Source organism: Phaseolus vulgaris, chromosome 1 (genome assembly GCF_000499845.2).
Source record: "Phaseolus vulgaris cultivar G19833 chromosome 1, P. vulgaris v2.0, whole genome shotgun sequence".
NCBI classification, from domain to species: domain Eukaryota; kingdom Viridiplantae; phylum Streptophyta; class Magnoliopsida; order Fabales; family Fabaceae; genus Phaseolus; species Phaseolus vulgaris.
This window is the reverse complement of record NC_023759.2, coordinates 26359442-26384265: the sequence shown is the minus strand read 5'-3', so window position 1 is coordinate 26384265 and position 24824 is coordinate 26359442. Positions and strand designations below refer to the sequence as shown.

The window sequence follows — 24824 nt, the reverse complement described above, 5'->3', positions numbered from 1 at the left end:
ACCCAAAAATTGATGATGAAGAAACAAACATACTCTTATGATTTTAGGTAAAGTCAGAATGAAAAACACATGTTTTTCCATGTAGAAGCTTCTTAACACAAGAAAGTCAAAATTGAAGTGTCTGGCATTCTTGAAGAGCATTTGGAGAAAATAACTCTTCCCAAGGTGGTTATGTTTTGTTGGGCATCAATTAAGAGTAGTAGTTTATACATAGAAATAAAAGATAGATTATAAATTATTACTAAATATGGTGTTCTACGCAATACACAAGGCTCAACAGATAACATGCTATTCCTTCATCATTAAGGCTGAGAAAATATAGAATCCCATCCTTCCATATATTGTTCCAATCCCTTGTGATAAAGGTCCAAAGAGTCAATATTATTAGTTTTGTTCCTCCTTTGTATTTGTTCATTATATATCCCTTCTAATAAAAGAGATAACAAACTAAAAGAGATAACAAGACTGGACAAGCATTTATAGACACCAACATACATCATCCAAAGCATAAACTTGTAAACAAATAAAGTTGGCTCAGACCTGTGTTTCGCCTCTTGTAAAAAGAGCACTTCCATGTGCTCTAGGTAGTAGACCACATCTAGAGTAGATTGGACGTATTCCATTTGGTGTCCGCCCATCGCTCCTCTTTCCCCCCTATAGCATATAGAATATAAATCAATAAGCATGAATGAAGTTAAAGTTTTTGTACTAAAACTGTAATTTTTTTTTCTTATTGTACCAAAAAACAAAATATGTCAATACTTTTACTTTCTTACTATACCAAAAACAAAATATGTCAATACTTGTTGTACTAAACCGACTATCTACCCAATTTGAATATCTTTTTGTATTTCCTTAATGAAATTAAAAATCAATTTGGCAAAGTGGTCAAGATCTTATGGAGTGATAATGACAAAGAATATTTTTCTTTTAGTTTTTTCACTCTTTTAAATTCACATTGCATTCAACAGCAGTCCACTTGTCCTCATACACTTCAGGAAAATGGTATAGCATAGAAAAAAATAGACACTTAGTGTCAATAAGTTGTCCATCATTACGGTGATGTCGTTCTTACTTCGAGTTATCTTATTAATGAATGCTCTCTACTTCTTTGGAGCATAAAGTTTCATATTCTATTGTCTTTCCAGATGAACCTCTATTTTCCATTCTCCTCAATTTGTGTGTGTTTGGTACATGTGTCTCCAAGTTTGGACACACTGTCAACACGAGCTATCAAACGTGTCTTCTTCGGATATGCTACATGAGACTTAGTTCCTCTTCCACTTGGGCAGAAGGTTGTTGATTATTGTTTGTTGTTGGGTTTACACCATTAAAGTTGGGCCAAATGGTGAAGTTAATCGCCTCAAAGCTAGATTGTTAGCCAAAGGATATATTCAAATCTAAGGCCTTGATTATGGTGATACTTTTTCTTCCATAGTCAAATTGACTATTGTCTGTTTGTTCTTTGCCATGGTAGTTATACATCATGGCCTCTCCACCACCAATTAGATGTAAAAAAATGTTTTCCTTCATGATGATCAAGAAGAGGAGATTTACTTGGAGAAATGTCTTCTTACATCAAGGGAGTCTCGCTTGGTTTTTAAGTTACAGAAGTCTTTCTATGGTCTCAAGCAATCTCCTTGTGTTTGGTTTGGAAAATTCAGTCACATTGTTCAAAGGATTGGACTAAAACATAATGAGTCATCATTCAAAAACAATTGTCATATGTAAAACATGTTTACTTAATTGTGTATGTTGATAACAGTCATTATAAGGAATGATGCCTACTAGAATCTCAAAGTTAAAGGAACACCTATGCAAAAACTTTCATACCAAAAAGACCTTGGATATCTCAAATACTTGGTAGGCATTGAAGTGACTCAATCAAAGGAAGGCATTGTAGTTTCTCAAAGCAAATATGTTTTAGATATCTTGGAAGAAACATACATAACTGATTGTAGACAAGTAGATAGCCCTATGGATCTAAATAAAAAATTAATGGCAAATCAAAGTTAACCTCTCTCTGACCTAGAGAGATATAGAACACTTGTTGGGAAGCTTATTTATCTCACCGTTACTAGACCTAATCCATCATTTGCAGTTGGTGTGGTTAGTTAGTTTACACAAAATCATTGTATTGATCATTGGAATGTTATCACTACATCCTAAGGAACCTCAAAAAGGCTTGTGTGGGTGAAATAATTTCTTCAAGAATTAAAATTGTGACATGCATCAAATGAAGATGTATTGTGATAATCAAGCAGCTCTCTACATTTCCTCTACTTTGTATTCCATACGAGGACCAAAGACAGTTAATTATCATTTTATTCAAGAGAAGCCAAACAATGATCAACTTGCAAATGTGCGAACAAAATCCGTAAGAGGACCTTAGATTCAATTTATATGTTCCAAACTTGGCATAGACAATTTGTATGTTCCAATTTGAGGGGGGGTGTTAAATTAATTTATCTTGATTATATAACTTGTTTCGATAGGTTAAGTAGTCTGTCCTAAAAAGTTGTTTTGCTTATTAATTACCTAGATATAGCCTTTTCCTTGTACACCTCTTCCTATTCCGGATGTAATTTTCTTTAATAAATAACATGGATCAGATAATTGATCTCTTAATAAAAGGTTGTAGAGAGAAAGAAAGAGAAAACTGTATTATTCAATATTTCAGAATATTACAAAGAACAGAAAAGAGTGGGTATTTATAATACCTAATTCTGCATAAGATGCAGGTAAAACAGTTTTAAACTGTTACAACTAACACTTAAACCTGTTTATCATGTTTTTCAAAGCATGCAAACAGCATCCATAAAAATAAAAGTGTTGCATTATCGCATCCCCATACAGGTACTACAGATATGTTTATCTGCTATTTTAGCATCCAAAAATATTGCAAAAAGTGATGCCACTGCATTATCTTTTAATGGTAGAAACAGGAAATGAAAAACAAAAAAGTTATTTGAACATCTCTGGTGTAAATATTAATTCCATATCAGACAGTATGTCAAAGGAAGATACCAAGGCCCACACAAAGCTGAAAATGAAATACAAGGAGAGGATACAAAGTACAGACATACCATCCATTTGCAAAGTTTACTATGGGCTGCACATAGAATGCAATAACTGTCATGAGACAGTGACTATGGCAGTTATTATGACATTAATATTAAGAATTTAGAGTGCTATAACTACCATGAGGCAGATATTGTTAGGATTATGAATTACGAACTGCCGTACATTTCCATATATGAAGCAATTGAAATTTGACAATTTTAATTACAGGGATAACCGAGCGCTCAACAACATCCTCAAGGGCAAGTCAGAGTGAGTGTATATGTTGAAAGGGTTTACTTGTAATTGCATCTTGTACACTCATGGATACTCTTATTTATAAGACCTTTTACTAATGATAGGAATATTTGTTAAGATATTTTCCTATTTGATGTAATCAAATCATATCACATTTCCCTATTTAATGCAATCAAATCATACCTTAACACTCCCCAAACTAGATCATACGCATCATGTGAGTCAAGCTTGTTACAAAATCTTATCACACAAAAGCCCTTGAGGAACTTGGTGAACTTGTCAGTCAATTGGTTGCTGGACCTAACAAAGTCAATAATGGCAAAGCTTCACGCATCAATTTGGTGCAGGTGTGCCAACAGAACATGTTGGCGGGTGGCCGAGAGGCAGCATAGTGGTAACCAGAGAAGGGAAGCTCTGATTGCGAGGTAGCATTTGAGGTTGAAGGACGCAATGGCTGGAGAGAAAAAAAAATGCTTGGAGGGCACAATGACTTCCAAAGAGAAAAACTGCTTAGAGAATTTGATGGTAATATGGTAAATGAGCATGGTGGTTGCCGAAGAGAAAAAATATTTGAAGAGTACAATAGTTTTGAAGAGCAAATGGCTTAGATAGTGCGAAATCTGACAGTAAAATTGCTTGAGGGCTCACAGTAAAATTACTAGAGAGCAAGGCTGCGCTGCTTGGGAACAAAAATGATTGGAGGGTGTGGCTGGGTAGAAAAACATAATGCAATGGGTGTTTTGTTTACCCAAGAGGGGCAAAAGTTAGAGAGACAAAGTCAATGAACAACATCTATGAATCGAAGTGGCACAAAATCTTAGACATGCTAGAAGAGGTCACTAATTAGAGTTGCATTCTTTTTTTCTTTTTGTTTAGGGAACTAAACAATGAAATATTGACAAAGCAAGTCATAGAGGATAGCACCACAAGGAAACCATATAGAAAAAGAAAAAAAAATTGTAATTGTGTGTCCTATACGCACGTGAGTACTGTTACAATGAAAAGAATCAGTAATAAGGAACAAAGATATTTCCCTATTTGTTGTGATAAAATCATATAATATTTCTATATTTGATGTAATCAATTCAAACCATATTTCCCTACTTAATGCAATCAAATCATATTTTTAACAATGTTTAAAAATATAATCACTTGATGATGCCTTTTGTTTATTAGGACCAACTCAAACTAAAAGCTTAATAAGCTAGCCCCATGACATGGAATAGTTTTTGTTGCATAATCAGGAGAATTATGTTATAATTAAGTGCAGATTCCATTTTATATTTATTAGGACAGATTTGTTAGTGATTTGATTTTATTTGATTTGTACAGCTTTAAACACCCATTATTTTTGGCTTTCATTACCTATTATTTCTTTCCTTAATTAGGTTGTAAAACAATCTATAAATAAATACTGTAATCACATTTGTAAGATATCTCAGAAATATATTTCATCTATTTCTTTCCACTTGGTATCAGAGTCATTTCGAGCATATCCTAGCAAGTATTTGTTGGGCTTATCAGGCCACCCGCTATCGGGTCGCTATCGAACCACCCATAATATGTAGTCTCACGCACGAGTTGGCAGTCTCGGCGTGAAGGGGGTGTGTTGGAGATCCCACATCGACTAGAGAGCCTTTCATTGTATATAAGTGGGTGCAAACCTCAACCTCATGAGCCAGTTTTATGGGGTTGAGTTAGGCTTAAAGTCCACTTCGTAATATGGTATCAGAGCCATTTTCGAGCTTATCCTAGCGAGTGTTTGTGTTGGGCCTATCGTGCCACCCGCTATCGGGCCGCTATCGGACCACCCATAATATATAGTCTCACGCACGAGTTGACAGTCTCGGCGTGAGGGGGTGTGTTGGAGATCCCACATCGACTAGAGATGAGAACATTTCATTGTATATAAGTGGGTGCAAACCTCACTTCATTGAGCCGGTTTTATGGGGTTGAGTTAGGCTTAAAGTCCACTTCGTAATATGGTTTGTTTCATTTATTGATGATTGTACTCAGGTTACCTAATATTTCTCATGAAAGATAAGTCTAAAGTTTTTCACCTGTTTGTAAAGTTTTACAGAATGATTCAAACACAATTTGAAAGTCCAATTAAGAGATTGCGTTCTGATAATGGAAGAGAATATGTGAACCAAAACCTTTCCAAGTTCCTTCAGGAAAATGGAGTTGTTCATGAATTAACATGTGTGGACACTCCTCAACAAAATGGGGTTGCTGAAAGGAAAAATCGCCATCTCCTTGAGGTTACTCGAGCTTTACTTTTCCAAACATCAGTTCCTAGATCTTATTGGGGGGAAGCAGTCATGACTGCCACTTATTTGATTAATAGATTACCCTCTCGGGTTCTAGAGGGTGTTACTCCTATTCAGCTTATGACCACATTCTATCATTTTATTCCCAGGTTGACTAGTCTTCAGAATCGTGTCTTCGGTTGTCCTGCTTTTCTCCATGTTCATAGTCCTTATCGGGGTAAGTTAGATCCTCACGCCATCAAATGTGCCTTCATTGGTTATGCCCCCAACAAAAAGGGGTACAAATGTTGTCACCCTCAAAGTCGTAAAGTCTACTTTTCCAAGGATGTTACCTTTCATGAAATAGAGTCTTTCTTTCCTAGTTCTCAGCTTCAGGGGGGGAGTATTCAAGAAATTGAGAATCTTGAGTTGCCACCTTTTCCTTTGTTGCAGGATTTCATTCTTAGGGAGGATGACAAAGACCCTGCACCAACATCATTACCTGAGAAGAATAATGAAGACAAATATTTTGGAAAACAATATCAGTGAAGGCAACAAGAACCCGTCCTGGTCGAACAACAACTTCAATTGTCTGAACCGGAGGTAAGAACTCATACCTGTGAGACTCTTGAGGACACCTTAAATACTGCTTTTGAACCTAACCTAAATGATTTACCTATTGCCTTGAAAAAAGAAAAAAGATCTTGTGCCAAATATCTTATATCCTAATTTGTGTCTACAAAAATACTTCCTATGCACCACAAGAGTTTTCTTTCAGCTATTGATTCTATCAGTATCCCTACATCGGTACAAGAAGCCTTAAAAGATGAGAACTGGATTCGAGCCATGAATGAAGAAATGAGCACGTTAGAAAGGAATGAGACTTGGGAGATTGTAGAGAGACCAAAAGATAAGAAAGCAGTGGGTTGTAGGTGAATATACACAGTTAAGTATAAGTCTAATGGCACACTGGATCGGTATAAAGAAAGGTTGGTTGCAAAAGGGTACACTCAAACCTATGGGATCGATTATGAGGAGACTTTTGTTCCAGTGGCAAAAATGAATACAGTCAAGATTATTCTCTCCCTGGCAACACACTTTGGTTGGGCAATGCATCAATTTGATGTTAAAAATGCCTTCTTGCATGGAAGCTAGGAGGAAGAAATATACATGGAGATTCCACCTGGTTATGGTGCCACTAATGAAGGGAATAAGGTGTGCAGACTTAAGAAGGCCTTGTATGGTCTTAAACAATCACCTCGTACTAGGTTTGGAAATTTTACTCAAGCTATGGTATCTTTGGGGTACCGACAAAGCCAAGGTGACCATACTCTGTTTAAAAAACATTCTCAGAATGGTAAACTCACTCTACTTTTGGTCTATGTAGATGATATGATTATTACAGGTGATGATGAGATTAAAAAACAAAATTTGAGGGAGAGACTAGCTGCTCAATTTGAAATGAAGGATCTTAGGAAGTTGAAGTACTTCCTTGGGATAGAGGTTGCTTACTCGAGACAGAGCATATTTATTTCATAAAGGAAATACATCCTTGATCTTCTCAAAGAGACTGGTAAGTTGGGTTATAAGCCCACTGGAGTGCCAATAGAGCAAAATCATAGGATTGGGAATGATGAGGAAAACCCAAAAGTGAAGAAGACACAATATCAAAGACTTGTGGGAAAACTCATTTATCTATCACACATTAGGCCAGACATAGCCTATGCAGTTAGTGTGGTTAGCCAATTTATGCATGATCCAAGAGAAAGACACTTGCAGGCAGTAGATAAAATCAATCAATACTTAAAAGCCTCTCCATGAAAAGGATTGCTATTCAAAAAGGGGAAAAACTTATCCATGAAAGTATATACTGATGTTGACTATGCAGGATTGATTGTTGATAGGAGATCCACCACAGGCTATTGCATGTTCTTGGGTGGAAATCTGGTGACATGGAGGAGCAAGAAGCAAAATGTAGTTGCAAGATCAAGTGCAGAGGCAGAATTTAGAGTCATGGCTCAAGGGGTGTGTGAACTCTTATGGATGAAGATCATACTTGATGACCTAAAAATAAAATATGAAGCTCCTATGGGATTGGCTTGTGATAATAAGTCCACTATCAGTATTGCACACAGAGATAGACCGTCACTTTATTAAAGAGAAGTTGGATGATGGTCTTATAGCCACTGAGTACATCCCTTCAAGACTCCAATTGACAGATATGTTTACTAAGGGACTTCCCACAAAACAATTCGAAGATCTTACTTGCAAGTTGAGAATGATAGATATGCATTCACCAACTTGAGGGGGAGTGTTGCATAATCAAGAGAATTATGTTATAATTAAGTGCAGATTCCATTTTATATTTATTAGGACAGATTTGTTAGTGATTTGATTTTATTTGATTTGTACAGCTTTAAACACCCATTATTTCTGGCTTTCATTACCTATTATTTCTTTCCTTAATTAAGTTGTAAAATAGTCTATAAATAGAGACTATAATCATATTTGTAAGATATCTCAGAAATATATTTCATCTATTTCTTTCCATTGTTTTACATGAAACATAACATTTCAGTCTAATACCATGTCACCAATTGTTTAAGCTGTTTAACATGCACGCCTACAACTAATTTTATATCCAACAGATTGGTGTTTGCTATAATAAATTCATGATAAATAGTTATCCATTTCCTACCTAATTGCCCGTTGAAACTATAAATGCATTTTGATAGCATGGAATGGAATAACATCACACGTTTAAATTTCAATAGTTGAGAACAGCAACCCTGTTAAGACTCTTTTGAAGGAATACATGTTCCATTTGTGCTTCCACAAAGACTAACAGATGTGTTTGCCACGATTATTAGATTACTCCCTTAGGCTCATAACTAAAACTTTCAACACTAATGAAAGAGCTTTTCCATTATGAAGAAAACAGACACTTAGAGACTATTTGACAGAACTCTCCCATAGACAACAAAAAGCACACATAATATTTTGATGGATAGTAATCTTAATTATTTCATTAGAAGTATTCATACCTCTACTATGCGCTTCCTCAAAAATCTGGATGTAACTTCCTTAAATACCAACTTGACATCTACCTCAGAATACTGTAGAGGGAAATGAAATAGATAATGTTAAATAGTAAGACCAAATGGGTTCAGAAAAACAGATATACAAGAGGGCAAGGCATGATCTCTACATGAATCAAGGAACAAAGTATAAACATTAAACAATTCAAATACACAAAAGAAATTATAAAGAACAATGTCAATTGCCAGAAAGATTGACCTAGACTAGGATACTGCATACACAAAACAAAGAAAATATAACATGAGTAATATCCTTTTTTTGTCTCAGTTCTTGGGGGGAGGTATAAATAAAGACATATAAGAGATAGAACAGAAAAAATAATATGACGGAGTAGGGTATCATCATAAACAGAGAAATTTAAGGAAAACAAAACCAAAGGGGTAAAGAATGTAGCAAAGAATGGTATTTAACCTAAAACAATCACAAGCAGAGAACAAGAGAGGGGAAACCTATACACTAGTAGAAGAAGCATGAACACTTAGCTAGGTGTTTGTCAACTCTGACTGAAATTAGTAGATTGTTAGACACATTTCAATCTAGGATTGCTGAAGCTGGGGAAAGCACATCCTGATGTATTCAGTCTAGGGAAGAGAAGCTTTCATCACAATGCAAGCCATGTTTGGTTTTTAAAAATTAAGTGTAAAAGTCCTTCAATATTTCGTACACAGATCCACACATTCAACTACACTTTTCTGCTGCACAAAGTTCTCTTACAACACATTAAGAATTTTAGGGAGAAATCATGAACAATTTTATTAAATTCCTTAACAGAAAAATTGGGAAGAATTATGTTTCAGGACAACTTTTTAGTAGTAGCTGTAGCCTCCTAATTTCTTTCATAAATCATGTCAGCAGTAACATATTCTGAATCCCTAAAGAACCTCGTATTGGCAATCTTCCTTTCAGAAATTTTAGTAATCCTTTAATCAACAGATAACATGAGGACCTTCCTGCACACAAGCAGAGGAGAAATAACAAAAACATTTGCTAATACAGTTTTAGCAAAAGAAATCATTAAGAAAAAAAAGAGAGAAGTACGATTAAGCCTCCTAAGGCTACAAAGAAACTACAGAACCAAAGAAGAGAACAAGAAAAATCAACTTATTTGAGCAATCCAGTCTGTTTGCATGTATACCTTAGAAATGGCCATAAAAAATAACTAAGAACTGAGAGCACTAAGCCTAAGTTAACCATATATGCATCACTTAATACATTTCAAAAAAATAGGGAATAAATTTAGAAATGTGCATGGTACTTACTAACAGTGCTGGTTTGTGTGAAGTCAACTTTATATGAACATCACCTTCGTCAACTTCACCATCAACAATTATTTCCTCGTCTTCATCCTCATCCTCAAGAATCTCCGCAATGGTCTCGGAATTACTCCTCAGTTTTGAGTCATTTGAGACAAACCCTTTTTCTGTGAGTATATTCAGAACCTTTTCTTCTAATGATGAAAGCGCTTTTCTTCTGGGTATTTTGTTTCTAATCTGAAGAACTTTTACTATTTCATCACCAGCAATTTCCTGCAGATTCCCTCTCACTTCAGTATCTATCCAAACACTATTCAACAAAACTATTTAATGAAGTCTTCAATTATCTTGTCTAACAAATATTAATAAAGTAAAAGTATAGTCCTCTCATACATGAACATGCAAGAAGTGATAAATCTGGCCTAAGTCCAAAGAAGTATATAAATGGTACTGAGTCCTTTCAAACTCTTCCCAGAATCTCAGCTTGAGTTTCAATGGCAAAATTTCAGTATGACACAACTTACACAAGTGGAAGAATTGTCTTTGGAATGAGGTCAAATGCGAGGCCCAAGGTATTTCAAGGCAGAGTAGACAACCACAACAACATAGCTTTATCTTGAGACTATCCCAAGAAAATAAATTCAAATCAAGGAAAAATTAGTGTTTTTAACCCCTGTTTATCAAAGTGGCCAAAACAGCCACATTTGTTTCCATTATAGTGGCTGTGATTAAGCACAGTGGCCACATCCCACAAACGCAATGAATTTGAGCACCTGTTGCAGCCACCTGCCACTACTTGACAGCACTATAGTACCTCTACTGCCCCCAATTGATAACCCTGATTCAAGGAAGTCTTCTTTGGGCCCACTGCCCAGTGCGTATTGGCACTAGCCCAACACATTTTAAAAACATCCCAGAAGAAGACAACAGAATGCAGAGTTGTAACAGTAGAAAAAGAGATGCAATAAGGGTTAAAAGAATTTATTATTATTAGCACTTTTCTTCAATTGGGGTTGTGCCTTTTGTTTCCCTGTCCCCAAGGCATTAAAAGCCATTAGCCTCTTAAGGACACCTAATGCCTTTGATGACCTCATTACATTAGCAATACACATGATTGGTATTAGCATAAATAACATAGATCTTAGTGTTTTTTGCATAATTTAACTCCAAATTAATATTATTCTAATAATATTGAGCAATGTTATTAAATTAGTGACTAAAATCACAAAATTGCACGATTTAACGGGTATGAGGAGGAATCAGTTGACGCGGAAAGCAATGCAAACAGCACAGATCATAGCAAGTACACGATGCTGCTCACTTAATCGGGGGATCGTTGGGCCATGTCGGTCCTTCTCATCTTCTATTGGTAGGGTTTGAAGCCTAACTATTGCTTAAAAAAACAAGATAAGGCCCAATTTGCAAAGAGTATGTGGTGCTATATGCGTACCTTTTTCTCTACTAGGGTCGCATCGCAAATGAAAATTCACAACCCCACAAGGCACACGGTACATGTAAAGAGTCACAACCATCGCTCGTCGCCATTGCAGTCGTCAAAGCTCACCATCCTTGCTTCTTCTATTATTGTTCTTGCTTCTTTTTGTTTTACTCATCACTTTGTTTCTCTTTGTTCCTTTTCCTATGGTGTTTGTCGCTACTTACTTTTATTTAGATTTTGAAGGTAAAAAAATGCATCTATGTGGTTTAGGTGATGCAACTCGAAAAAGAAGTGGAGTTTAAAGTTGATTATGAGGTGAAACATGAAATGTATGATTGTTTGGATAGGTTGGTGGGAGACATTGATGAGATAACAAAGATTATGCTCATATTGAGAGTTTCAAGAGCAAGTCTAGATTTTTTGGTAGTCCAATAGCTCAAAGTGCACTCAACCAAAACTCCATGACAATTGTGGGAATCATATGATGATGAACATCTAGAATTACAAAGATTAGCGATTAGAGTATTGAGTTTGACTTGTAGTTCATTTGGTTGTGAGCGTAATGGGAGTGATTTTGAAAGGGTAAGAATTTAAATTTTAGGATAATATGATGTGTTAATTAATTTTATAATTATTTAGGTCCACACCAAGAAAAGAAACTGTTTAACGCAAAAGACCATGAATGATCTGGTGATTGTGAAGGCTAATTCAAGATTGAAGAAGAAGGATGTTAGGAAAACAAAAGACTATAACATTGATGATCTTGCTTCTAATGATAAATGGATTATGGAGCACAATGAAGCAAAATCAAGATTAGATGATGAAGCATCTTAGTTAAAGTTAGAGAAGATGAAGATGTTGTAGAGAAGATGTTGCTGCACCGATGGATGATTTGGAGGTTCCTCCAATTGCTGATAATGATTGTTGCATAATTAGGAGATAATTAGTCCATAATTAGTGCAGATTCTGTTTTCTATTTATTAGGATAGATTTAGTATCTTTTGGTGATTTGATTTGATTTGTATAGCTTTAATTGCCTAATATTTCTTGCTTTAAATAACTTTTTTTTTTTCCTTAATTAGGTTGTATATAGTCTATAAATTTAGACTATAATCACATTGGTAAACACATTCAGAAATATATTCAATTTTCTTCTTTCAACTTGGTATTAGAGCTCTCGATCTGGGAGACTCTTTCTGCAATTATTTTCTTTTTTTGGGCATCCTTCATTGCTACAATTACTTTTTACGGGCAGCCTTAATTGCTGCAACTGTTTTTTTCTCTCTTTTCTCCATTGATCACCACCTTGCACCATTGACCATCATTGCCACCACCATTGACCGCCGCTGCCTACCACCATCGGAATCCATGGGAAACCGATGTCAGAAAATTTTTTCCGGCTAACCTTTTTTGTGTGAACACGACCAAAATTTGCCCATTTGCAAAGCTCAGTTGGTTTTGGCTCTCAAGACTCCCTTAGTAAGACATCTAGCTATTGTTACTCAACTATGAGTGGTAAGAGTTCTAGTTTCTTATCCTTTAATGCTTCTAGTACTGAAAATATTTGGAATATAGACCCTGGTACTACTAATCATATGATACCTCATTCCTTTTATTTTTCATCCTACATTGTTTTATTTGGTAACCAACATATTACGGTTGTTAATGGTTCCATTACCCTCATTACTGATCGTGGTAACATCCACCTTCAACCTTCCTTTCCTTTAAAAAATGTGTTTCATGTTCCCAAACTATCTAATAACCTCTTGTCAATTCAAAAGTTTACCCAAGATTTAAATTGTGCAATTGTATTTTTTTCATTTCCATTGTGTTTTTCAGGATCTTGCCATAGGGAAGACTATTGAAATTGCCAAAGAGCAGGCGGGTTACATTTTTACATCAAGAAAAATACAAAAAGTGTGTTGGACTACAAGCACACGCTTCTAATCTTCAGCAAGACCCTGAATCTTGGTTATCTTCTCAGATATGGCTTCAACACAGATGTCTTGGTCATCCTCCATTTAGTACTTATTTCCTGTTTTATTTACAGCAGTGTATGTTGAGTCTTTTCATTGTGATGTTTTCCAGTTTGCTAAACACCATCGGACAACTTTTCTTTCCAATGGTAATAAAATTTCTAAACCTTTTGATCTTATTCATTCAGATGTATGGGGACCTTCACCTATTCCTAATACCTCGAGTGTAAAATGGTTTGTTTCATTAATTAAAAATTGTACTGTGTTACCTAGATATTCCACATGCCAAATAAGTCCGAAGTTTTTCACTTATTTGTCAATTTTTACAAAATGGTTCAAACACAATATGGAAGCCCAATTAAGAGATTGAGTTCTGATAATGGAAAAGAATATCTGAACCAAAACCTTTCCAAGTTCCTTAAGGAAAATGGAGTTTTCATGAATTAACTTGGGTAATGGGGTTGCAGAAAGAAAAAATTGTCATCTCTCCTCCGAACGTCTATTCCTAGATCTTACTGGAGGAAGCAGTCTTGTCTGCCACTTATTTGATTAATAGATTACCCTCTCGGGTTCTAGAGGGTGTTACTCCTATCAGCTTATGACCAAATTCTAGACTTCTATTCCCATTTTGACTAGTCTTCATATTCGTATCTTTGGTTGTCCTGCTTTTGACCATGTTCATAGTCCTTATTGGGGTAAGTTAGATCCTCACGCCATCAAATGTGTTTTCATTGCTTATGCCCCCAACAAAAAGTGGTACAAATCTACAAAGTCGTAAAGTCTATGTTTCCAAGGATGTCACCTTTCATAAAACAGAGTCTTTCTTTCCTAGTTCTCAACTTTAGGGAGAGTATTCAAGAAGTCAAGGTTCTTGAGTTGTCACCTTTTCTTTTGTTGTAGGATTTCATTCTTAGGGAGGATGACAAAGACCCTACATCAACATCATTACCAAAGAAGAATAATAAGGACAAATATTTTGAGAAAAAATATCAGCGAAGGCAACAAGAACCCGTCTTGGTCGAACAACAACTTCAATTGTCCGAACCGGAGGAAAGAACTCAAAACCAAGAGACTCTTGAGGACACCTTAAATACTGCTTTTGAACCTAACTTCAACGATTTACCTATTTCCTTGAGAAAAGAAAAAAGATCTTGTGCCAAATATACTATATCCCAATTTGTGTCTAGATTTCTATGCAACACTGAAGTTTTCTTTCAACTATTGAGTCTATCAAAATCCCTACATTAGTAAAAGAAGCCTTAAAAGATGAGAATTGAATTCGAGCCACGAATGAAGAAGTGGATGCATTAGAAAGGAATGAGACTTGGGAGATTGTAGAAAGACAAAAAGATAAGAAGGCAGTCGGTTGTAGGTGGATATACACAGTTAAGTATCAGTCTGATGACACATTGGACCGGTACAAGACAAGGTTGGTTGCAAAAGGGTTCACCCAAACCTATGGGATCGATTATGAGGAAACTTTTGCTCCAGTGAGAAAAATGAATATAGTCAGGATTATTCTCTCCTTGGCAGCGCACTTTGGTTGGGAAATGCATCAATTTGATGTTAAAAATGCCTTCTTGCATGGAAGCTTGGAGGAAGAAGTATACATGGAGATTCCACCTGGTTATGGTGCCACTAATGAAGGGAATAAGGTGTGCAGACTTAAGAAGGCCTTGTATGGTCTTAAACAATCACCTCGTACTAGGTTTGGAAATTTTACTCAAGCTATGGTATCTTTGGGGTACCGACAAAGCCAAGGTGAACATACTCTGTTTATAAAGCAATCTCAGGATGGTAAACTCACTCTACTTTTGGTCTCAGGATGATTATTGCAAATGATGATGAAACTAAAAAACAGACTTTGAGGGAGAGATTGGCTACTCAATTTCAAATGAAGGTCTTGAGAAGCTGAAGTACTTCCTTGGATGTGGCTTACTCTAGACAGGACATCTTTGTTTCTCAAAGAAAATACACCCTTGATCTCCTAAAAGAGACTAGTAAGTTGGGGTGTAAGACCACTGAAGTGCCAATAGAGCAAAATCATAGGTTTGGGAATGAAGAGGAAAGCCCAAAGGTGGAGAAGACACAATATCAAACACTTGTGGGAAAACTTATCTATCTATCATACACTAGGCCAGACATAGCCTATGCAGTTAGTGTGGTTAGACAATTCATGCATGATCCAAAAGAAAGACACTTGCAGGTAGTAAATAGAATTATTTAATACTTAAAAGCCTTTCCAAAGAAATGATTGCTATTCAAAAAAGGGGAAAACTTATCCATGAAAGTATATACTGATGTTGGATATGCAGGATCAATTGTTCATAGGAGATCCACCACAGGTTATTGCATGTTCTTGGGTGGAAATTTGGCAACATGGAGGAGCAAAAAACAAAATGTAGTTGCAAGCTATTATGAAGTGGACTTTAAGCCTAACTCAACCTCATAAAATCGACTTATGGGGTGAGGTTTGCACACACTTATAAAGAATGAATTACTCCAATCTCTAGTCGATGTGGGATCTCCAACACACCACGTCACACTGAGACTGATAGCTCGTGCGAGGGACAACATATTATGGGTGGTCCGATAACGGTCCGATAACGGGTGGCCTGATAAGCCCAACCAACACTAGCTAGGATAGACTCGAAAATGACTCTGATACCGTATTATGAAGTGAACTTTAAGCCTAACTCAGCCTCATAAAACCGGCTTATGAGGTGAGGTTTGCAGCCACTTATAAAGAATGAATTATCTCAATCTCTGGTCGATGTGAGATCTCCAACACAAGCTCAAGTGCAAAGGCAGAATTTAGAGCCATGGCTCAAAAGGTTTGTGAACTATTATGGATGAAGATCATACTCGATGACCTCAAAATAAAATATAAAGCTCCTATGGGTTTGGCGTGTGAGAATAAGTCCGTCATTAGTATTGCACACAATCCAGTTCAACATGACCGAACTAAGCATGTCGAGATAGACCGACATTTCATTAAGGAAAAGTTGGATAATGATCTTATAGTCACCGAGTACATTCCTTCAAAACTCCAATACTCCAATTGGCAGATATGTTCACTAAGGGGCTTCCCATAAAACATTTCAAAGATCTTACTTGCAAGCAAGCTGGGAATGATAGATATACATTCACCAGCTGGAGCTGGAGGGGGAGTGTTGCATAATTAGGAGATAATTATTCCATAATTAGTGCAGATTTTGTTTTCTCTTTATTAGGATAGATTTAGTATCTTTTGGTGATTTGATTTGATTTGTATAGCTTTAATTACCTATTATTTCTTGTTTTACTTGTTTATTTCCTTAATTAGGTTGTAAATAGTCTATAAATTTACACTGCAATCACATTTGTAAACACATTCAAAAATATATTCAATTTTTCCTTTCAACTATGATGAAGGTCATGGAGGAAATAACATTAATGAAAATGAAGATCATGTGGAGGATGACAATGATTATCCTATGTTTAATATGAAGGATTTCCTTGGTTAGTTTGTTTGTATAAAATATTTATGAATTTATTAGTTGTTTTATGCATAAACACTTTATTAATTACGAAACTATTTTTAGTTGTTATATATTGAATCTTACTACTTAAAGATTTATTATTATGTATGGTTATCTTTATCATCTATATTATTTTTAATGGATGCACATGTTTATAAATATAATTTTTCATATACTAGTAACATTTATGAGTCGAGTTATGCTCCTCAAGTTATGATTTTTTATCCCATTTCTGATCCTCTTACGATCCTCAAGTTTCATAACATTGATATTGAGAGCTTCCTTTCTTTATAGGACTCCTACCTAAACTCAACTCTATATTTTCAACACACTCATTCTACTTCTTAGAATCCCCAAATTTGGCTTAGATATTGCAGTTTGATTTCAGTATTCTTTTTCTTCAGCCTTTATGATTAACTTGCTAATATTTGTGATTTGTCCTATTGTTGGCCACTGTTCCCACCCACGTTAAGTCAATAGCATTAATCTTGTGAAGCACTATTGTCCAAACAAACAACAAAATCATGTAATATACAAACTATAGAGGAGCTGTCAAGTAATGTAGGAATTGTTAAGGGGAGAATAACAAGCCCTTAGATAGACATTCACAAATGAGGAGTAATTCTAAAGTTTTGGACTAAACTAATAGCAGAAAATGATAAAGGATAGTAAGGAGTATACTTCAACATGTTCATAAAGTTCAGGAGGAGGTAACTTGATGGCATCCAACATCTTTGGCTTCCCACACTTCTTAACCAAAGCATCTACCTCATTACAGATTGCTCTTACTGCATCCTGATAGTGAACAACAGGAAAAATATAATACAATCAACATTAAGCAGGCCTATTCATAAACTATCAAAGAAAACAGATCACACAAAGATGGAAATGTCTAAACTGTAAACATCACAATTCCACTATAACTAAAATCCTGCTATGGATGGAGGCACATAGCTTACTCTTGCACTACATAAGCTTTTTTAGTGAAATATTCATATGCTCCAAGCAATAATAGTCATGGAAAAATGAATTGAAGTTTTTAACAACACAGATAGATGTAGATAGCAAAAAGGTTGTTTTGAAATATTTTCAAATTGTTAAATTTGTAAGTAGATAACAACAACAATTTTAAAGATCAAAATCCTGTGCGGAGACTCTTTGCTTTCAGTGCTCTATATCAAATGGCCACAAATAAATGTCTTGCATGATGCAGCACAAATAATAATTTAAGAAACAATGGGTTTTATAAGCTTATCTACATAGTACTACTATAAGGTAATAACCTGACCAACTTCGACAGCCCTGAGTAACTTTTCTTCTGGAATAAAATTGCTATAGCCCTGCAATGAATATATATACCAGTTGAGCCAGCATAAAAGTACAACCATAAGAGTTTCCAGAATCATGATTCACATTCAACATATTTTAGATTCTGCAATGATATGATTTTATCATTATTATTTTATACCAACCAATGCAATTTCCTGCAATTTGACTCTAAGACAGCTGAAAGTGGTGAAAGGTCTTGGCTTTCAAAATACTGACAAATTAGAAGGGCAGGAAAAATTTTGAATCTCTTCTCGGCTGACAGCTGCGGGTCAAGTAAAAATAATTGTTGAGATTGCAAGTACTTGATTTGGATAAGGATTACAAATATGTTAATTATGAGTTTCAATTATTTGAACTTAATGACATAAAACTTCATCTAACATCTGTTTTCACGATTAAATTTGTTTCAAAATAAATATCCTAAAGGGTAACTCAGCTGGCCTTCCTGAAAGTCTCTTCATTTTGCAGTTCACAGTTGGTCTTTATATGTGATAATCTATTTATATGCCAAGTTGAAACAGAAAGAGAATGTGAAAATGAGACAAATTTTAGAACTCTGAATCACTCCCAACCAAATTGCAGGCTAGGTAAATTATTAATCTCAGCAAGCAGGTTGCAAAAGCAGGTGTTGAAATGCAATGTTATTTTATTATTATTTCTTTTGTATGTACCCAGCTTTAGGGTTAGGGTTTAAGGTAAGTGACTTGCCTCTTTTTATAACCTATATATATCCATCAATAAAAGGTACAATAGTGTAGGTTGAACACACTGCTTTCTCCATGTTATTTATTCAAGTGCAGGAATGAGGATACTGGCCTTCTTGTATATGTATTCTAGCATCAAATCATGGCAAGCTATTTATCATATCATTTGCCTCTAGGCTCATCCTTTGAGTCTGAGTGATCAGAGTTTATCATAATAACTGGGAAAAAACGCTAAAGCAAAACATATACAGAACAAATAGTTGTATTGCATGAAGAGTAAGATAATGTCTATGACCTTCATAGATATTTCTATTTTCTAGTTCCAAAATATTAGGATAGCTATACAAGCATGATTTTCTATTGCAAGCAAGTTACAAATAATTATCTAACATGCTCTATCAGTATATTGGTATTCCTATCATGCTGTTGTTCACATGAAAGGACAATGTTTTACCTCTATCATCAGTATTGATCCATCTGTGCCAGCCAGCAAGAGGTCCAATTCAGAGTGTTCCATCTCCTTAGTTGTAGGATTTACTATATACTTATCACCAACAAGACCAACACGAACCCCAGCAACTGCTTTTGACATTGGTACTTCTGAAAGAGCACTGGAAATTAAACGATTAAGCTTAATAGTCTTAAATGTGAGTTTAGACATATCACAACCCTACCAAAAACTGTTTCTAAAACAAAGTTTGTCCTCACCTATATAATATACTATATAATTTGACCATAACTCTAATCGATGTGAAATCTCCAATAAATAGCCATGAAGAGTGCTAGTGAGCATGTTTAGATAGCACAATGCATGTGACAAAGATATCTCAGGACTACTGACGTCTATCTTTGTTTGTGTCAAAATACATATGTGCCTTATTTTTACATCTTATATTGGATTATCCCATCATCTCATCCTCCTTTCTTCTTTTGTTTATTTCCCCTTTCATTGAATTATCATCGGTATTATGTATTGGCAAACAAAAATTAGAGTAAGAAGTATTTTAATAATTTAAATAGGAAATAAATAGCATTTTGCATGGGGTCTAATGTCCTTCAGTTGCCAGCAAACAGAATGACGAACTTACACTGCTATACCAGCTGCAGTGACAGCCAAAGAATCAGGGGAGTGCAGTCCATCATAGCTCAAAACCTAAAATTTACAGTAGACAAAAAGCATGTGAAATTTCCACAAGGTACAGTCACTACAATACACCAAATAAAAATGAACAAAAGCATGACAAATACATCATTTCATAATAGCAGAGTAATGAAATAAACATCATTCAGTTGTTAACAGACAAAGAACAAAGCAAAGGGTGATAGCGGTCCTGTTTCACATGCAGGTACGAGGTTTTCAACATATGGTATTTCCTAAAACCTACTTTGAAGCCAACAAGAAAATAATAATAAAAATTAATGTTTTCCCACAACTATTTATCTATAAATTTTGTAAAATGAATAAACAAAATGGATGAGTGTCTATGACAAAATGGTATTGCTTAAGCTTAAATGAAACCTACAACAACTTTAAAACATGTGATATTGTATGGAATTGATTGTTGAAGAAATAATTAAGCTTGAAACGAGAAGATCTCAAGGATTACAAAGTTTTTGCAGTCCAGTAGTAGTCATGGCCGGAGTTAAAACTAAAAATCCAGTGCAATGGTCCAATTCTTGTGGGATGAACATAGAGAACTCCAAAATTTGCTACACATGTGTAGAGATTAACTCAATTCCATTCTTTGGACTTTCACTAAGAAATGACAACGCCTTAGGAGTGTCAGAGCCTATCCCAAATCTATTAAAAGGACCAGTCACCGTATTATACCATGAACAATAGTATTGGATGTGAGAAAGTATTTCCCTACATTGACCAAAGATAATGTAAAAATACAGAATATAAGTGAGGCATTACTGACCTTACAGAGTTGAGTTAAACCTAAACCACTTTGTAAGAATTGAAGAAGATAAAGATTAACGGGACAATGATGGCTATCACAATCATGGTTTAATAGTTTGCTAGAAATATGTAGAGTGTGACTCAGTAGTCAAAAGTATAAAGTGGCATGGACAGGCTGCCTTCAAAAACCATTACAGGGAGAAAATACAAGTGAGATGGCCATTACTTTAACCTAAGTAGATTATTAGTACATGACGAATAATTTTTAAATAAAAATAGTACTGCTAATGCATCACAACGAGGAGGGTCTTGCATATTAGGTATTCACAAATAGAGAGAGGCTGAACCTTTGCTTTAAAAGAGGTTTTAATAACAACCCTGAATTGGTCATGGGAGAGTGTTCTATGTAAGATGTTAGATATTATTATATATTATTAGATATTATGAGATAATATAAATATTATTAGATATTTCTATTTATGTAATGTACTTAGCCCATATGTTCCTTTTTTTATATAAACATAACCTTATGTGTTCAATATACACAAGGGATTTATCCTATTCTTCTTTTCATATTTTAATATGGTATCTAGAGCATAGGGTTAGGATTCAATTTTTTTTTGGTGAACCCACTCTTCACCAGTATTTCTCAGTCTCCGTCCCTTAAGTCAAACATAAATCACAGCAAAGACCACCAAAAAAGAATCTCTTGTGATTTTTGTCATGCAACGACTGCAACCCCAAGGTCTAATGTGATGCAACCTTCCCCCTTAGGGTGCGGTGCACTGGTGTGAATGCACACAATTGACTACTCTGATTGGACTATTTTCTTTTGGTGTTTTAGCTTCGTGCATTGTAACTTTAGCACATGTGAGATTGTGACTCATGAGGAGCATGTGACCTACTAATGCATTTTCAAAAAATTATGGATCCAGAGGAGTAGAATTTCATTATCTAGTTTTGTAATCCCATGGATTGCATACTTTTCCCTATTTTCCATTCCTAGGTAGGATCTCAATTTTCACAAGTTTTAAAATTATTGATAATTTATTTAAATATATAAATTGAGTCAATTAAGAAAAAATTAACTTCCTCAATCTGATATTTTTCTTGAAATTTAATAAATGGTCAATGGATGTTATATCTTTCTAAAATTTTGTAATATAATTGTTGAACTCTTTTAACAGCAGTTCTATCCCAAGACAATAAATTTGGACCACGAGCACATAAAGCAAAGGTAGACACTAACAACAAAATTTTAAGAAGTGAAATTCTAAGGACTATACCCAAGATAATATTTGAGTATCATGATAGAATCCCTTTGGCATGGTAGGACGTAGAGGCCTATCAATTAATCTACAAATAAGAACCTGCAAGCAACAGATGGCGATGAAAAGTTAAGGACAAGAATTAAAAAGAAAACCTTTTACAGATAACAAAACATTTATATAAATAAGATATCACCTTCTCTATAAAATATATTGTAGAAGACAGTTCGTCCAAATTGTAAATAAAACATAGAAGCCAATATTAAGTGAAGTTGAATCAGTCAAAAACGCTTAGAAACTTCCCAACCACACCAACTCCTAGTACATAATCATAGAACTGGTTAAATCTATAAAAAGATTTCTGTAAACATAGCCAATCTATTGATGATAATCTCCAGGGAAACATTCCCAAACAGAGATGAAAGAACAGAGACTGAAAAAGAAAACATGAAAGGAAGAGTATAAGATTACTACGTGTTTTAGAGCCTCCCAACCAATTACACACTGATTAACTGCCCCCCTTTCCTTCAACTTTCCTATTTGTTAGTTTCATAGATTCTAGACTACAGCCCAGGCCCAATTGTATTGCTGGGCTTCCTCATTCTATAGGTCCACTTGGTGGGAGGTCGATGACTGACAACTTCAAGTGGCTTTTCAGAATCATCATTTCAAGCCCATAAGAAATTCAATCACGTTTTCCAGCTTCAACACATGAAATGCATGCTTAACAGGGGTTTATTTGGACTTCCAGCTTCAACACATGAAATACATGCTAAACAGGGATTTATTTGGACTCTTTCCATCAGCAGCATGGCCTCTTTACCTAATTCAGCACTCCAACTCTTGAAAAGCAACCACCGAAAATATTTTTTAAAATCATTATTCTTAATTGATAATAGAGTGTTGAGTTAGGAGAAAATATTTTGTTGAGTTACAAGATACTGTAATCATTACAAGTGTGGTGTTGTAAGATATTAGAGATCTTATGTAATCATTACTTTAGGAATAGAGATCGCTATATACATCCCCATGTACTATTTCAAATTGAATCAATTCAATAAAGATCCATTCTCTCATATACTCAAACCCTTTTCAAGTTGGTACTAGAGCCCCCGATCTAGGGGCTCAGCTTCCTCGTATTATTTGTTGTCGCCTTAGTTGCGGTCCCTTGATTTTTAGGGTTGCCTAAAGTGCACCCATTTCTTATGTTTATTTGGGTTGCTTAAATAAAGTACATCCAGTTATTGTTTCATTGCACTATCACATGCTTGTTGTCTCATTTGTGTAGAAAAACTAAAACATCAGTCTTTAAGGAAGGCTTATCTAGTAATTTCTTATCAGGCTTCATTCTTGAAGGCTTGGGAACCAAAGATAATATCCATAGACAAATGGCTACCTCGTGTCTCCAATCTTGCCCTACTTCAGAATCCTTTCAAACATGGTTGTCACACTCGCGAGTCTACGTAGACTCGACTCATACATTCGTAAGAGTTTACTTTTTATATTCGTAAGTTCATACAAATATACAGCTCCTCCAAATTCAATTTATGCCCAAAAAAAAAATTTGCAGCAACTTTTACCAATTAAAAAATACAAACATAATTTTGCAGCTCAACTAAATAAAAAAAATCCAATATGAAGCCCATCTTGTATTCTGCAGCCCAATTAAAAAAACTAGGGGTGGCAATGCGGGCTGGCCCGCCCCGTACTTGGCCCACAAAAAGCGGGTCGGGTCGGCCCGCCCCACATAGAATTTGCGGGCTAATTTTTCTAGCCCGTCCCGCATAAGAAATAATTCTTTAAAAAATATTTTTTAAATAAAAATTTTGATTTTCTTTTATTTAGATGTATTAGGTAAATGATCTCATAATACTATTTTCATGAGACATGAGTAGTAAAATGTTATTAAAAATTTCGGAATGTGAAATATGAGGCTACATGAAGAAAATATGGGGGTGCAAAAAAAAATTATACATTTTAAAATTATGCGAGTTATACGGGCCAACCCGCCCCACCCCACACTAGGCCCGCGCGAGTTGCGGGTTATGTGGGGCGGGCCTAAGCGGGCCAGTGGGTTGAAATAAGCAACCCGCCCTGCGTTTTTTTTCAGCAGGCCGGCCCGCCCCACTTTGCCACCTAAAAAAACCAAAACCCTAATCCCCTAAATCACACTACATAACCATTAAACCCTAATTTTAGTGAAGTAGATCATTCAGTTTTTTATCGTCACTCGAGTGTTGGGTGTATCTATCTTATAGTATATGTTGATGACATTGTTCTTACAGGCATTGATCACCATGGCATCTCACAAGTAAAACAACACCTTTGTCAACACTTTCATACCAAAGTTCTTGGCAAACTCAGATATTTCTTGGGGATTGAGGTAGCACAATCCAATATTGGTATTGTTATCTCTCATGCGCATTGGGTATTTTGGAGGAAATTGGGTTGATGAATTTGAAATCTATTGATACTCACATGGATCCCAATGTCAAGCTTCTACCCAATCAGGGAGAGCCTCTTTCAGATCCTGAGAAGTACAGAAGATTAGTTGGAAAATTGAACTATCTCACTATTACTCGTCCTGATATTTCCTTCGCAATCAGTGTGGTGAGTCAATTTCTTAATTCTCCATGTGAAGATCATTGGAATGCAGTCATTCGTATAGTGGAGTACATTAAAGGCTCTTCTGCAAAAAGTTTGTTATATGGTCATAATAATCATACTAAAGTTGTTTGTTATTCAGATGTTGATTGGGCAGGATCT

The 24824-nt window shown here is 35.4% G+C and overlaps 1 protein-coding gene across 2 annotated transcripts in view; it reads right to left on the bottom strand.

Annotated features, from left to right (window-relative positions):
• LOC137813823 (polyribonucleotide nucleotidyltransferase 1, chloroplastic) overlaps positions 1-24824 on the bottom strand; it is a 61742-nt gene that overhangs the window by 25680 nt on the left and 11238 nt on the right. Inside the window, exons 5-12 of one of the 2 annotated variants that reach the window (XM_068616265.1) lie at positions 22077-22160; positions 19976-20040; positions 19342-19498; positions 18138-18194; positions 17536-17649; positions 9926-10192; positions 8612-8683; positions 541-654 (exon numbers count right to left, since the gene is read on the bottom strand). In XM_068616265.1, the coding sequence (XP_068472366.1) occupies positions 541-654; positions 8612-8683; positions 9926-10192; positions 17536-17649; positions 18138-18194; positions 19342-19498; positions 19976-20040; positions 22077-22160 (930 nt within the window). The remainder of the gene's footprint in view (positions 1-540; positions 655-8611; positions 8684-9925; positions 10193-17535; positions 17650-18137; positions 18195-19341; positions 19499-19975; positions 20041-22076; positions 22161-24824) is intronic. The other variant, XM_068616266.1, reaches the window with a different exon arrangement.